The following is a 14,651-nucleotide window of genomic DNA, read 5'->3' as shown; positions in this document are numbered from 1 at the left end:
TGCTTGGGGGTCGACGACCGGAATTGCGGGGCCATAATATCGGGAAACTCCGCCAGAACCCGAGCGAAATGGGAGTCCACGGACGACAGTGGGCGTACAATGGGCTCATTCAGCCGCAGCGCAATGGGCTCCATCGTGGCGGAGTGGACCAAGCGCTGCTGCCTGACGTCCACGAGGAGAGAATGAGCCCACAGAAAGTCAGCCCCGAGCAACGGCTGGGAGACGTCGGTGATCGTGAACTGCCACGTGAAATGACTGGCGCCGAAAACGATGTGGACCGTGCGTTTGGATGTGGTGGAAGAAACGGGTGTCATCGGATGTGATGCCCCACAGCTGGAACTGGGCCTCCGCTTGGTAAAACCAAACGCGAGCCCGGGTGGTCCAGAAGGTCGGGAGCTTGATGCCTACCGCGTCGACAGCTGGGGCCTGGTCGGCCTGCGAGCTGGACGGACGGTCGGCTTTTGATCTTGTGCCCATCATACTATGAATGGACCATCGAGGTCACCAATGTGGCGCGTCGGTAGAGGCCCGAAATAAAGGCCAGGTATTTTGGGGGGCGTTATGGTTTTAATAGTCGGTTATCAGACGGGTCGAGTCTGCCGGAATGGCTTCGCGCCCAAAACCTTGTCCTTATATCTGTAGTACCGGACCGCCCCCCTGGACTGGTCCATTCCCGTGCCGAGGGGTCGGTAGTGGTATGGCCCGACCCTTGGGAGCCGCCACACCCTCTTATCTTTCGCAATTCTAACAACTAAGGCCGCCTTTACCATTCAATTTACTTGTGTTGCCACAACTTGAATGGAACAAAGGACTTGGACCCCAAGATCTCTGTGTACATCTGTGCTGTTAGGGTCTTGTCGCCAATTTTATACTCTTCCCTTGCATTCAATACTTCTCAATTGCTTAGATTAAACTCCATTACACGGGGGGGGGAGGATAAATGGGAAATGAAGAACTTGGGGATGGGAGGGGAGTGAGATGAGCATATAGAGGAGTAGAAAGGACCAGGGTGACCAAGATGGTGGAGAAAGGTCTGCGTACTGGGAATGGGGTGGGGCGGGGAAGGAAAGAGAGGTGGAGTGGGGGATAAGTTGAAATTGGAGAATTTGCTGTTTATACCGTTCGGTTGTTGGCTAGCCAAGCGGAATAAGAGGTGATGTTCATCCAATTTGCCTGTGGCCTCACTCAATCACGAGAGTGATATTAGAGACTTTTTGCCCCAGCAGACCTTGATAGACAGAGCACAGTTCTTCATCAAAATGATCGTCTAGTCTACGCTTGGTCGTGCTAATGTAGTGGAGGTTACATAGGGAGCACAGGATGTAATAGACAAGGTTGGAAGAGATGCAACTGAATCCCTTCTGACCTAGAAGGGCTGCTGTGGTCCCTGGAAAGACTTGAGAGAGGAAGTGTAGGGACAAGTGTTACTGCAGAAATCTCCTGCAGAAATAGGAGAAAGTGTCTGCAGAGAGAGCGGGCTAGATGAGAAGGGACGAGTTACAGAGAGTGTGGTCTCTGCAGAAAGGGATAGGGAAGGGAAGGTGTGACTGATGGTGGGATCACATTGACGTCTGCAGAAATATCAGTGAATGATATGTTGGGTGTGGAAGCTTATGGGATAAAAACTGAGGACCAGGGAAACTCCATTCTTGTTCTTTCTGAGGAGAGGACGAACAAGTGCTGAATTGCATGACACAGAGCAGAAACAGATGCAGAAACAGATGGGGGCTCCGTCCACAGCAGCGGGGGGAAAACACATTTACTGAAGAAATAGGATATCTTGGATGTCCAAGAGTGGAAAGCCACATCTTGGGAACAGATGCAACAAAGACGGAAAAATTGAGGCTAAGGGATGTCGTCCTTGTAAGATTTAGGGTGAGAGGAGTTGTTGTCTCGGTAGCTATGGGAGTCCGTGAGTTTGTGATTGATGTTAATCAATAGTCAGTCTGATTGAGACAGAGAGGTCGAGAAAGGGGAGAGAGGTGTTAAAGATAGTCCAAGTGAACATGAAACAGGAAAACAAACAAAGGAACAGTTAATACACAAAAGGACTCAAAGTGCTGGAGTAACTCAGCAGTCAGGCAGCATCTCTGGAGAACATGAATGAGTGATATTTCGGGTCGAGACCCTTCTTGAGTCTAAAGATGGGTCTCGACCCGAAACGTCACCCATTCCTTCTATCCAGAGATGCTGCCTGTCCCACTGTGTTACTCCAGCATTTTGTGTCTATCTTCAGTATAAACCAGTATCTGCAGTTCCTTCTTACCACCTATCCATGTTCTCCAGAGTTATTCATGAATGTGGGAGGCAGCCCCAATGCAATTGTGGACATAACGGAGAGAGAATTGGGGAATGGTGCCAGAGCATGTTTGGAACAAGGAGTATTCAACATAACCAACAAAAAGACAGACAAAACTGAGGCCAATGTAAGTGCCCATATCTATGCCTTTGATTTGAAGAAAGTGAGATGAGTTAAAAGAGAAGTTGTTAAGGGTGAGAACTAGTTATACCTGGTGGACGAGAATGTTAGTTGAAGGGAACTGATTGGATCTCTGTTCAAGGAAAAACCAGAGGGCCCTGAGACGTTACTTGTGGCGAATGGAGGTGCAAAGGGACTGGATGGCCCTAGTAAAGATGAGGTGAGAGGTGCTGAAGAACTGGAAGTTATTGAAGTTGTGAAGATCCCAGATGTAGGTTGAATGGGACTGGACAAGAATCGAGGCATTTGGGAATGTTCTGTGGGATCGGAACACCATAGAAGGCAACCTTTATAGAGTTGGATTGTGTTAACCAAGACCATGAAAAGGTTTGGATTTAAAAAAAAATATGGACTAGATTCCAAACATGCATTCAAGAGATGTATAATGTGGATAACAAGACAATTAGGTACAACTAAATAATCATGACAATCGTGAACTAACTTAAGACGTGGAAAGCAAAAGATCAATTTCAGTAACTTCCCATTCTCTTAAAATAAATATCTGCATATTTTTATTGTTAATTTTGTCTATCATTGCTATTTAATTCCTTTTAAGAGAAACCACCTCTGTAAATTTATTAAACTACACATTAGCTGCATTTTTTCAGCTATTCAACTGTGCTGAGTTCCATTCAACACTATCTCTGCTTCCCAAGCTTCAGTAAATCTTCGCTAAATATTACCTATAAAAAAATATTCTGCACAATCCACCCAATTATCTTCAATCCTCTAATTTCTTGTGAACAATCTAATCTCTTGTGACATCTGAAAACTGCACATGATTTATACTCTCAAGTTTGATTCCACATACGTAAGAGTACTTCCAGGATTCATAAAACCTTACTTCCTGTACTCGTGTTTTCATTCACATAATTGTGTTAAAAATTTCTATCGTTCTTATATTCACATTTAATTTTTAATCAAACTTTCATCTAATTCTGTCTGAAACAGTAATTGGCACTCAAGGGGAAAAAATATATTCTGAAAGTTTGGCAAAGGAACACGGGAATTGTGATAGCTTGCCTAGTGGGTGGGTGCCTGGAACATGCTGGAAGCAGATATGATAATGGCATTTAAGAGGTTTTAGATAGTCACAGGCTGAGGAGATTAGTTTAACGGCATCATGTTCAGCGTGGACATTTTTGGCCATTGGGCTTGTTCTATGCTCTACTGTACTTTGTTCTAGGATGCATATGCAAGTTTTAAAGTCAGATGTATTTAGCAGATTGCATTTAGATCCTTCACTAAAATTGATGCATAAACTAGCTATTGGGATGGTTGCAGGATAGAACTCCGCGTAAACAGATGAAAGGAAAATATATTTTAGATAAACACAAAACTGCAGATGATGAAAATAATTAAAAAAGAATGGAATATATTGTAAATACCCAGCAGGCCAGAGAAAAACATTTAACCTTTCAAATTGATGACATTTCATCTTCGTTCTGGTTAAGTTTATCCTCCAGAAACATTCACAGTTCACCTCTCTGCAGTGCTGCTAGACTAGCCCAATATTTCTAGATGTTTCTGTTTTTATGGATCTGGGCAGTTACTCTGCAGCCACAGTAAGAAAAAGGTAATTGATCCTCCATTATAAACACCTTTTAAAATCATACAAAATAACATACCTGGCAAGGGTGCTTCTGTTATAAAAGGTAACACATCATGGGAAAAGACACCATCTCCTACAATGTTACGGTCATAAGGCTTGTGGTGTGGTGGAAGATTGAGCTGCTGAATCCCTTTATAATGAGTTGGCTTGGGGTTGCTTTCCTCCAACAACTTCTTCGGCACTGTAAAGCAAAGTAAATAGCATTATACTGAGTCACAAAGATTTAGAAATCATCAATCAAATTTAATTATCATTCTCCTTTACATATCCTGGCATTTTCAGAACCAAATGGAGGTCAAGTTTTTGCTTAATTTGCTCGCATTATCACATGCACAAACCAGCAAGTGATATTCCCCCCAGAAGATTAGTTCATTCATGTCAGTTTCAAAAGATCTACGATTAACATTGACGTGATATAGCACTGCAGTATGACAAAACACATTACATAGAAAATTACTGAAGTTGCTTACGGCTGATGAATGGTGAACATGTTAGTTCAATTGTATGTACAACTGCTGTTTGAAGCTGCCGAGTACCTCTGGAAAAAATATACTAAGCATTCACCTACAAATATAGCCAGCTACACCTTCTAAATATGTTAGTCAGTATCAAGACAATTATCCACATTCCAATCTCCACCCTTTACCCTAGAAATCCATTGGTGCCAGGCTCCAATAGATTACTCCACTACCATCATGCCTCACATTCAACAGGCTGTTGTAGAGGCTGAATTTGGTTGCCGCCTAGAGCATAGCAGGAGAATTGTTAGCACATCTGATGCACTCATTTGAGTTCACTAGAAACTCATGGGCATATTCTGTAAAGATCGTCTATCGAGCCTCAGACTTTAAGCCTAATGATATATGTATAGTTGTAGATTCCATCAGCTATGGCACCAATTTCTAATTGCTTTATTTACAACTTAAATAGAAGGCAAACATGCTAATCTCTAGTGTCATCAGGCAGATCTCCAAGTTATGAATTTTAATTTTGACAAGCAGTCCTGATAACTGAAGTGGTGGGAAAGGGGCAGAAAATTAGATCCCAAGGCTCAATTATCCTTCAACCTAACAAGATTACCATCAACTGCTATGCTATAGCATCAACCTCTGGCTTCACCTGCAACTTTGCCCACACTTAACTTTGATTCAGCAACCCTCAGATTGATTTTGCCAGAAGGCAGTAGATATTGTTTCCATGAACTTTGGTAAGGCATTTGACAAGGTCTCGCATAGTAGACTGATCCAGAAAGTTGAAGCATATGGGGTCCAAGGCATGTTGCCTAATTCGACCCAAAAATGGCTTGATGATAGAAGGCAAAAGATGAATGATACTTTCCTGATTGGAGGGACTACAACCAGTGGTTTATTCCAGGGATCGGTGCTGGGACCCTGACTTGGATGGAGGAGGAATAATTAATAAGCTTGCAAATGAAACAGAAATTGATGGTGTTGTAGGTAGTGTTGTCTAGGATGACAACAGGAAATGGATCAGATGGAAAGCTTGGCAGATGGCATTACATCTCAATATGCAACGTAATGTATACTGGGATAAATGGTAGGAAAACTAAAATGAAAGAATGTTGATGGATGGAAGGATTATGTTGTTTAAGTCATCAAAAGTAGATGTGTGTATAATTATTTTACTCCTTGTAATCTCTGAAATTGGTAATCAAACAAGAACACTATATGGCCTAAATGTTGACTTTGTATTCTAAAACAAGATACGAAGAAGCAAAGCTTAAATTTGCATTTGCTTTTGAATTGAATCAGAAGCCTTTGAGCCCTCCATTGTTTTTCAACAATACATTGAATGTATGGTTAAAAAGTTTTGCTGCAATCTTGTTTGTATCTCACTTAATAAAAATCAAGCCTAGGGCAGACCTTGATTTATATTCATATGACATGAAACCACTTGCTACCCCGAATTTGTCAGGAATAGTGATATTGAATAAAATGAATAGATTAATTTTGAATACTTTTTTGGAATCTATTTAATTGAAGTTACTTTTCCCAATAGTTTGGATTCCTTTGAACCTGAACGAACATTGATAATAACAATAATAATAATAATAAATTCCTTTATTTGTCCCACACCGGGGAAATTAAAAATTTAGCTTTACTTTTACTTTGAGATTTTATCAGACTACTCGCACCACCTCATTTTGCAGTAAAGCTTTATTTTGGTTTTATCTATTGTTATTAATCAAAATACTTTAAACTTATAAATCACTGTGCACACCTATCACTCAAACAGAATCAAATGTAAATCTTGATTGGGACTTTGAAATCCAACAGCAGCAATGGGGAAGATTAAAGCAACAAACATCAATTATAAATCTTTCATTGTCATTTGATGGCATGTAGGACAGCTGTACAAACTTCAGACCAAGCCATTCTACTGATTTTAATCATAGTGAAATAAAATTGTAACTAATGTGATGTTTAATGTCTGTGCATTGCTGCAATAGATGCCTTGGCATTGACCACATCTGAACAATGGAATTGATTTATTTGCAAAAGGATTGTTTTGAGTAAAATTACTCTTCAACTGTGCCCACAAAAATAATTTCCTATGCTTTCTTTCAATTATAAGAGGAGGTTAAATAAAAGATGAGAAAACCTACCTCATGATATCAGGTATGCAGGCCAATTTAATATAGATTAAACATATAGCTGTTTAATATGCTTTTTGAATTACAATCAAAATCCAAAACCCAGCATGTAAAGACATTCTGTAATATGTATATAATAGTGACTGAACAAAATGCAAAGCAATAACAAAGTAATGAAATGATTCATGCATCGGTCAGCTACACATTTAATTTTAGTAATCCAATCATTATGAACCCATTAAGTCTTGATAACCTTTTCATCCTTATTACCCAACCTTTAGAAAAGCCAAATGCATGTCAGTAAACAACAATCGGTAAATTACTATTTTTGCTTTAAAAATAAAAGTAAGTACAAATACATAACACATTATTAGGAAATGATAAAAGACAGGTTAATATTTTGGTAGAAGAATTTCTTCAGAACACATTTGCTTACATATTGGCCCAAAGCATTACTTTTGCATCATAACATCAAATGTGTTTTGCACTCATCTTGCAAAATCCTATTTCATTGATGTCAGGCCCAATCAGCCCAAGATAAAATACAATAAATAATCCTACAGGTTAAAATGGGCATGGTACGAATTAGGTGAGCTTCAACTAGGGGAGTAATGTAATGAATTGTTTTACTGTTCACCTGTTTGATTTTTTTCCATTTCAAGAATGCTGTATTTTTAACATTTGTACTTAAAAAAAAAAATCAGATACTGGAAATTGTCTAGACAATGTTACATTGAAAGCTAAGATTAAATATATTTGATTAGAAACTGAAAACTAAAATCGAATTAGCTTGCAGTTTCTGAGACAGTATCAATCATTTTGGTCCCAAACAAAGAGCTAAACAAGTTCCTCATCACATTCATGCAAACTTTGCAAAATTTCTTCTACTTCATGCCATATCACCACCTTCTTGTATTATTTCTTGGCAAAATAATTTTGACATTAGAACCAGTAAACTAGAATTTATAACGCAATGCAAGAGATTCCAATTAATAAATCTGGAATTAATGGTCGATTCATGTTCATACTTTCAACTAAATTTCAGACATGATCCTTGAATTTCCAAAGTCATGTACACAATTCCATCATTTTAAAATGACAGTTGAACAGACAGGGAATTCATTTTTTAGACTGGAGGCCTCTGACGAGTGGTGCCACTGGGATCAGTGCTGGACTTTTTGTTGTTTGTGTTATATATCAACAATTGGATGAGAATGTGCAAGGCATGATTAGCAAGCTTGCAGGTGAAACAAAAATGGGTGGCATCACAAGAAGATAGGGTGGTCAAGAAGGCCTTTTACTATAACAATGTTTAAAATACATTTGGACAAGTACATGGATAGGATAAGTTAACAAGGATATGGGCCAAATACAGGCAGAGGGGACTAGTGTAGATGGGGCACGTGGATCGGTTTGGGCAAGGGCCTGTTACAATACTCTATGACTATGAAATGGCTCGATTTCAGATGTGCAGGCTTGGATTTTAATTAGTGTCCAATGCTCCATTCTATAAATCAAAACTGGGGCAGGATTTATAATAAATATATTCTAAAACAATGTGTAGACTCAGAAACGGGAGCCGGAAGAGGCCCTTTAAAGTCTGTTCAACCACTTAAATACAATCATGATTTACATATGACCTCATTTGCACCTTTTCATATAATTCATTTATAGCTTCTCCTTGTCCTTCAATCTATCAATCATGAATAAATCAAAACATCCAGTTTTATGAGATTTTTTTTCAGCTCAAAAAGGGTGAACTACTGTAAAATCACACACAAATAAACATTTTAAAACATTAAGCCATCTCCACAGGCTGCACTAGCTGGAGGATGTACCAGTATTTGTGAGCTCTCACAATTGTTTCCAATAATTTAGTTACCAGACGCCCGTAAAATCTCAGTGATAATCTGAGTCCCTCTTGTCCCAGTGTCAGTGGCAGAATCTTATTTGTACCAGATCCAGCAGAAACGAAACCGCATTAAACTTCTCAAAATCACTTTAGTAAGAAAAGGTGAATAACTATTTAAATTGTTTACTCAAGTGTGCTGTTTCGACATCTGATGCCACAGTTCCAACGATGAGGGAGCTGCTCGACAGCAATAATGAGCCAAAATTATAAAATAACTGCTCAAATAATGTATAGGAAAGTACTGCAGATGCTGGTTTAAATCAAAGGTAGACACAAAATGCTGGAGTAACTCAGTGGGACAGGCAGCATCTCTGGAGAGAAGGAATTCCTTCCCACTGATGTACTCCAGCATTTTGTGTCTACCTGCTCAAATAATGAATCGGATAATGGAATCCAGCGACAAGTAAGATGTACATTTAAACCCCCGTGTATGAATTACACCCACTTTTGCTTATTCCTTTATTTCAGAACCACAAGCCAAATCATGCTTGATCTGGTCCTCTGCACACACTTGCTCTTCCTGCAACCATGTTTACTTATTGGAGTCCCATCAATATGAATGTCCTAGAGGTTTCAGCGCTACAACCATTCCACAAACAGGAGCAGTCCATGAGCAGCAAGGCCTGAGGCAGCAGATTCTGAGATCCAACCATTGGGCCACCATACTGACCTTTAGACAGCTCGTGCCATCAGGTATTTGAATTGAACTGCTTTTCATTTCCCAAATAATTTGGAGATATTCAAAAATAGCTCAAAAGGATTTAACTAATTTTTCAATATTAGAGCATCCACAAATAACTTACATGAAGACACTTAGGTGATAAGTTAATTAGAAATTATTATAAAATGAATGAAGGATATAAAAAGACGCTCGCCTTTCTAATAAAGAGAGGTGAACTAATTCAAGAGTATGCAGCAGCACCACATAGGCCAGCTGATACAAGGCTGAGATGGTGAATGGACCCCATGTCTGTTGTGCAAGAACCAAGTGGGCTCAGTGGGCTGTTAGCCCTGCCTCCATTTCTATAGTCGGCCTTTTGGCTAAGATCAAGTGTAGTATCTGTTCTGGCACAATCTAATGTTCTTATAAGAACAGTACAAGAGCAGTATTTGCATTGGATCATCGACGAGGAGCGGAGGTCAGCAGCACGTGTCTGGTTTAGGGGTGGATCCATGCTGGTTGGGTAACCAACCTAACACCCTTATCCAGGTGGGATGGCAGCAGCAAGTGGAGCTGGAGGGCAGGGTATCCGGAATACCCTGCGAGTATCGGTGAAGGACCTCAAGGAGGGGAACCCTTTCTCAAGGGATCTCTTCATCAAGAAGGTGCTGCTGGAGGCCTGTGGATTCAAGGCCGGGGACATCTTCTGCCTCCAGGACTTCCCAGGTAACGGATATTTCGACGTTACCTTCCAGAACCCGGCGGGATGGCAGAAGTTGCTGCAGGACTTCCGGGAGAAGGGGGATGAAGCCCCGCTGTCGCTCCTGAAGGTGCAGTCGCTCTTCACCCTCCCCACCCAGAGGGAACGAATGATCACGGTGCACATGTTTAACCCACATGTGCCCGTCGTGGATGTCCTCACCTTCCTTGCGCGCTACGTCGAAGGGGCCGGGAACTGCGTGGACATAAAGGACTTGTTCGGGATCTGGACGAGCAAGAGGCAAGTGAAGGTGAAGCTGAGGGTGGACGGGAAGGGATTCATCATCCACCCTCCCTCGGTGTTCGCTATCGGAGGGAACCGGGGTTACATGACGTACGCGGGGCAGCCCAGGGTGTGCAGGAAATGCAACAAACCTGGGCACGTGGCGGCAGAATGCAGGACAGTCGTCTGCAGAAACTGCAAGTTAGAAGGCCACGAGACAAGGGATTGTAAAGAGAGTAAGAGCTGCAACCTGTGTGGGGAGGCAGGCCACCTTTACAGGGCCTGCCCTAAAAGAGCTAGCACTTATGCACAGGCGATAAGAGGGGCCGCTGCCAGCACACCCAGGGTGGACGAGACGCCTCCTACCACGGCAAAAGCCCAAAAAGGAAAGGAGAGCAGGGGCGAGGACAACGCGACCACCAGGAGCCCCCAACCGCAGGACAGAGCCCCCCAAGCCCCTGCCCACGAGGGTGAGTCGATGGAAGAGGGGGAACAGGAAGAGGAGGAATGGCGGTTGGTAAAATCGAGGAAAACATTGAAGGCTGTGCGCACGGAGAAAAAGGCGGAGGGGGCAAGCAAGTCCCAAAAAAGAGTCCTCTCCCAGGACGAGGCCAGCAGCCTCTCCGCATCGGAGGATGAGACGACCAGGAAGAGCCGACAACGGAGGCAGAGGCAGAGGAAGAAAACGGGGGAGGAGGAAGGTAAGAGAAAGAACGTGTCTGTTGCCCCCCAGCCCCAGGAGACTGGGAGCAGTGCCAATGGGCCCCAGCCCCAGGAGACCGTGAGCGGCACAACGGCCAATGGGCCCCTGCTCCGGGAGACCGTGAGCGGCACAACGGCCAATGGGCCCCTGCTCCGGGAGACCGGGAGCGGCACAATGGCCAATGGGCCCCAGCTCCGGGAGACCGGGAGCAGTGCAGTGGCCAATGGGCCCCAGCTCCGGGAGACCGGGAGCAGTGCAGTGGCCAATGGGCCCCAGCTCCAGGACACTGGGAGCAGCGCAGTGGCCTCGCCAGAAAATACACCCTGTGCTGAGGAAGCCACCAACCTGTACCACTACCTGTGCGACAAAAATGTGCAGGAACTCAGCCAGATGATTGGCATGCGGGAGGATCGCCTGGGACACTAAAGGACAATGGAGCTGAAACTGGCATCCTTAAACGTGCGCAGTGTGAAGAGCACTGCGCGATGTGTATCCGCCTTGCAGTACCTGGCCAAGGTAAAGGCGGATGTGACTTTTTTACAGGAGTGCGGGCTGCCACACCTTCGCTGCTATCGGAGGTGGTCGCGATGGTGGCCCCACGGACTGTCGGTATGGTCGGGGGGAAATGATTGTCGTGCGTCCGGTCTGGGGATCTTGCTGCGGGGAGGAGGCTTCACCATCACTGAGGTAAGGGAGGTGGTGGGGGGGCGTCTCTTGGTGGTGGATGTAATGTACCGTGGTTCTCCGATCCGGCTGATTAATGTGTATGCCTCACCCAGATGGAGCGAGCGGGTGGCCGTCCTCCAGCAGCTCCCACCGCTGCTAGCCACGTCTAGACCGCTCGTTCTGGCCGGTGACTTCAACTGCATCATCGATGCGGCTGGACGATCCGGCAGTGCCAACCACAGACTGGACGGCACCTCCAAACTCCTGGTGGAAACGGTCAAAGATGCAAAGCTGCGCGACGCCTTCAGTGACCCTGCAGGCGGAGTCCAGCCACGGTTCACCTGGTCAGGACCGAACGGTTCAGCCCAGTCCCGGATAGACTTCCTCTTCACATCGAGGGCCGTCACGGTCAGACACACCGACCTCGCGCCGGTGTTCTTCTCTGACCACTGCCTCCTTCAGGCCACCTGTCACCTACAGGAGGACCGGAAGGCGGGCAGAGGGACGTGGAAGCTAAACGTGGAGCTGTTGACCCCGGAGAACGTTAAGGAGCTAAAGAGGGACTACGCATGTTGGAGAACTGTGAGGCCCCTCTTTGACTCCCCGACACTCTGGTGGGAGGCAACAAAGGAGAACATCAAGAAGTTCTTCGTCTCCAAAGGTGTCCAGAGAGCAAGACAGGGTAAGAGGGAACTGTGTCAACTCCAGACAGATTTGCAGCAGCTACTCCTTCTGCAGAGGAGAGGGGTGGATGTGAGGGAGGAACTGAGAGAGTTGAAGGGCCGGCAAGCTCGGCTCTTTACCTCTGAATCCTCCAAGATCATCTTCCGGTCCAGGGTCCGCCATGTTGAGCAGGATGAGACGTGCTCACGTTACTTCTTCCATAAGGTTCACAGGGGGAGCTCTGTGATCAAAAGCCTTAGGGAGGAGGACGGCTCGGTAACATCCTCGCAGACAGACATGCTCAAGATCTGCAGATCCTTTTATAAGGATCTGTACGATGTAAAGACCACAGACAGCACCGCCTCCCAGAACTTCCTGTCCTCCATCATGGAAGTCTTGGACGACAGCAAGCGGGAGAGTCTGGACCAACCACTGACCCTGGAGGAGCTGACTGGCTCCATCCGTTCCTTTGACTCGAGTAAAACTCCCGGAGGCGATGGCTTACCGGCAGAGTTGTACTCGGCTCTGTGGGACTGGGTGGGCCCGGACCTGCTGGAAGTGTACAACGATATACTTCTAGCCGGCAGCATGTCAGACTCTATGAGGAAGGGCAACATCACCCTGATCTACAAGCAGAAGGGGGAGATGAATGACTTAAGGAATTGGAGACCCATCACATTGTTGAATGTAGACTACAAGATCCTGTCTAAGGCCATCGCCAACCGGGTCAAGTCTGCTCTGGGACAGGTGATCCACCCGGACCAAACCTGTGCTGTACCTGGCAGGAAAATCTCAGACAGCCTGGTGCTGCTGAGAGATACCATTGCCTACGTGCAGGACAGACGGGTGGATGCCTGCCTGGTCAGCTTGGACCAGGAGAAGGCCTTCGACAGGATATCGCACACGTACATGAGGGACGTGCTCTCCAAAATGGGCTTTGGGGAGGGAATCAGGAAGTGGATACAACTGCTCTACTCCGATATCTGTAGTGCAGTCCAAATTAATGGGTGGGAATCAGACAGCTTCCCCGTCAGGTCTGGAGTCAGGCAGGGTTGCCCTCTTTCCCCTGTCTTGTTCGTCTGTTGCATTGAACCCTTTGCCGAATCCATCAGGAAGGATGCGAGCATAAGAGGAGTGACATTGCCAGGCAGTGGGGGCACTCAGGTCAAGGCATCCCTGTACATGGACGATGTCGCCGTCTTCTGCTCGGATCCAGGGTCGGTCCGCAGACTGATCAGCGTCTGCGACCAGTTTGAGTTGGCCACGGGGGCCAGGGTAAACCGCAGGAAGAGCGAGGCCATGCTCTTTGGCAACTGGCCCGACCGATCTTCCATCCCCTTCACCATCAAGCCTGACTTCCTGAAGGTGCTGGGGATCTGGTTCGGGAAGGCTGAGGCAGGTGACAAAAATTGGCTGGAGCGGATAGCCAGGGTGGGGAAGAAGCTGGAGCTGTGGAAGCAGCGCTCCCTCTCCATCACGGGGAAAAACCTGGTCATCAGGTGTGAGGTGCTCTCGGGGCTGCTGTACTTGGCGCAAGTGTGGCCCGTCCCTCCCTCCTACGCCACGGGGATCACCCGGGCCATTTTCCGTTTCATCTGGGGGTCGGCGATGGACCGGGTGCGACGAGCCACAATGCACAAGTCGGCAGACAACGGGGGTAAAGACGTGCCCAACGTCGCCCTCATTCTGATGGCCACTTTCGTGTGTGGCTGCATCAGGCGGAGCATAGAGCCAAGGCACGTGGGCACCAAATGCCACTACCTGCTGAGGTTCTATCTGTCCCCGGTGTTGCGAAGGATGGGCCTGGCGCAGATGCCACGCAATGTGCCAGTCAGCTGGACATTGCCGAACCATCTGTCGTTTGTGGACAGGTTCTTCCGTACCAACACCTTTGACCACAAGTCCATCGGGCAGTGGTCAACACGGAACATCCTGCAGGCACTGCAGGGGAATGACTCCATGGATCCTGTGGCATGGTTCCCAGAACAGACAGCCCAGCTTGCCTGGCAAAATGCCTCATCGCCAGTACTCACCAACAAGCACCAAGACCTGGCTTGGCTGGCGGTGAGGGGAGCCCTCCCAGTCAGATCCTTCCTGCACCGCCGGAACCTCACTACCAGCGCACGCTGCCCTCGGGACGGCTGCTACGGAGAGGAAACGGTGGCCCACCTCTTCAAAGAGTGTGGATTTGCCAGGAGAGTCTGGAGAGGTCTGCAGGGGTCCCTGTCACGATTCATTCCGAGCAGCTCCGTCACAGAGGACTCTGTGCTCTACGGACTGTTCCCAGGGACGCATTCCGAGACTGACATCGAGTGCTGCTGGAAGGTCATCAACTCGGTGAAAGACGCTCTTTGGTCTG

General features: G+C 45.9%; 1 protein-coding gene and 1 pseudogene across 1 annotated transcript in view; one reads left to right on the top strand and one right to left on the bottom strand.

The window, feature by feature from the left end:
• The window catches only part of eva1aa (eva-1 homolog A, regulator of programmed cell death a), a 260,962-nt gene that overhangs the window by 13,461 nt on the left and 232,850 nt on the right, over positions 1-14,651 (bottom strand). Inside the window, exon 6 of the mRNA XM_078399499.1 lies at positions 4,108-4,272. Coding sequence (XP_078255625.1) covers positions 4,108-4,272 — 165 coding nt within the window. The remainder of the gene's footprint in view (positions 1-4,107; positions 4,273-14,651) is intronic.
• On the top strand, positions 9,634-9,729 carry LOC144594133 (U2 spliceosomal RNA; annotated as a pseudogene).

Source organism: Rhinoraja longicauda, chromosome 5, assembly GCF_053455715.1.
Source record: "Rhinoraja longicauda isolate Sanriku21f chromosome 5, sRhiLon1.1, whole genome shotgun sequence".
Classification (NCBI taxonomy): domain Eukaryota; kingdom Metazoa; phylum Chordata; class Chondrichthyes; order Rajiformes; family Arhynchobatidae; genus Rhinoraja; species Rhinoraja longicauda.
The sequence above is the reverse complement of the archived record's forward strand: the minus strand, read 5'-3'. Positions and strand labels throughout refer to the sequence as shown.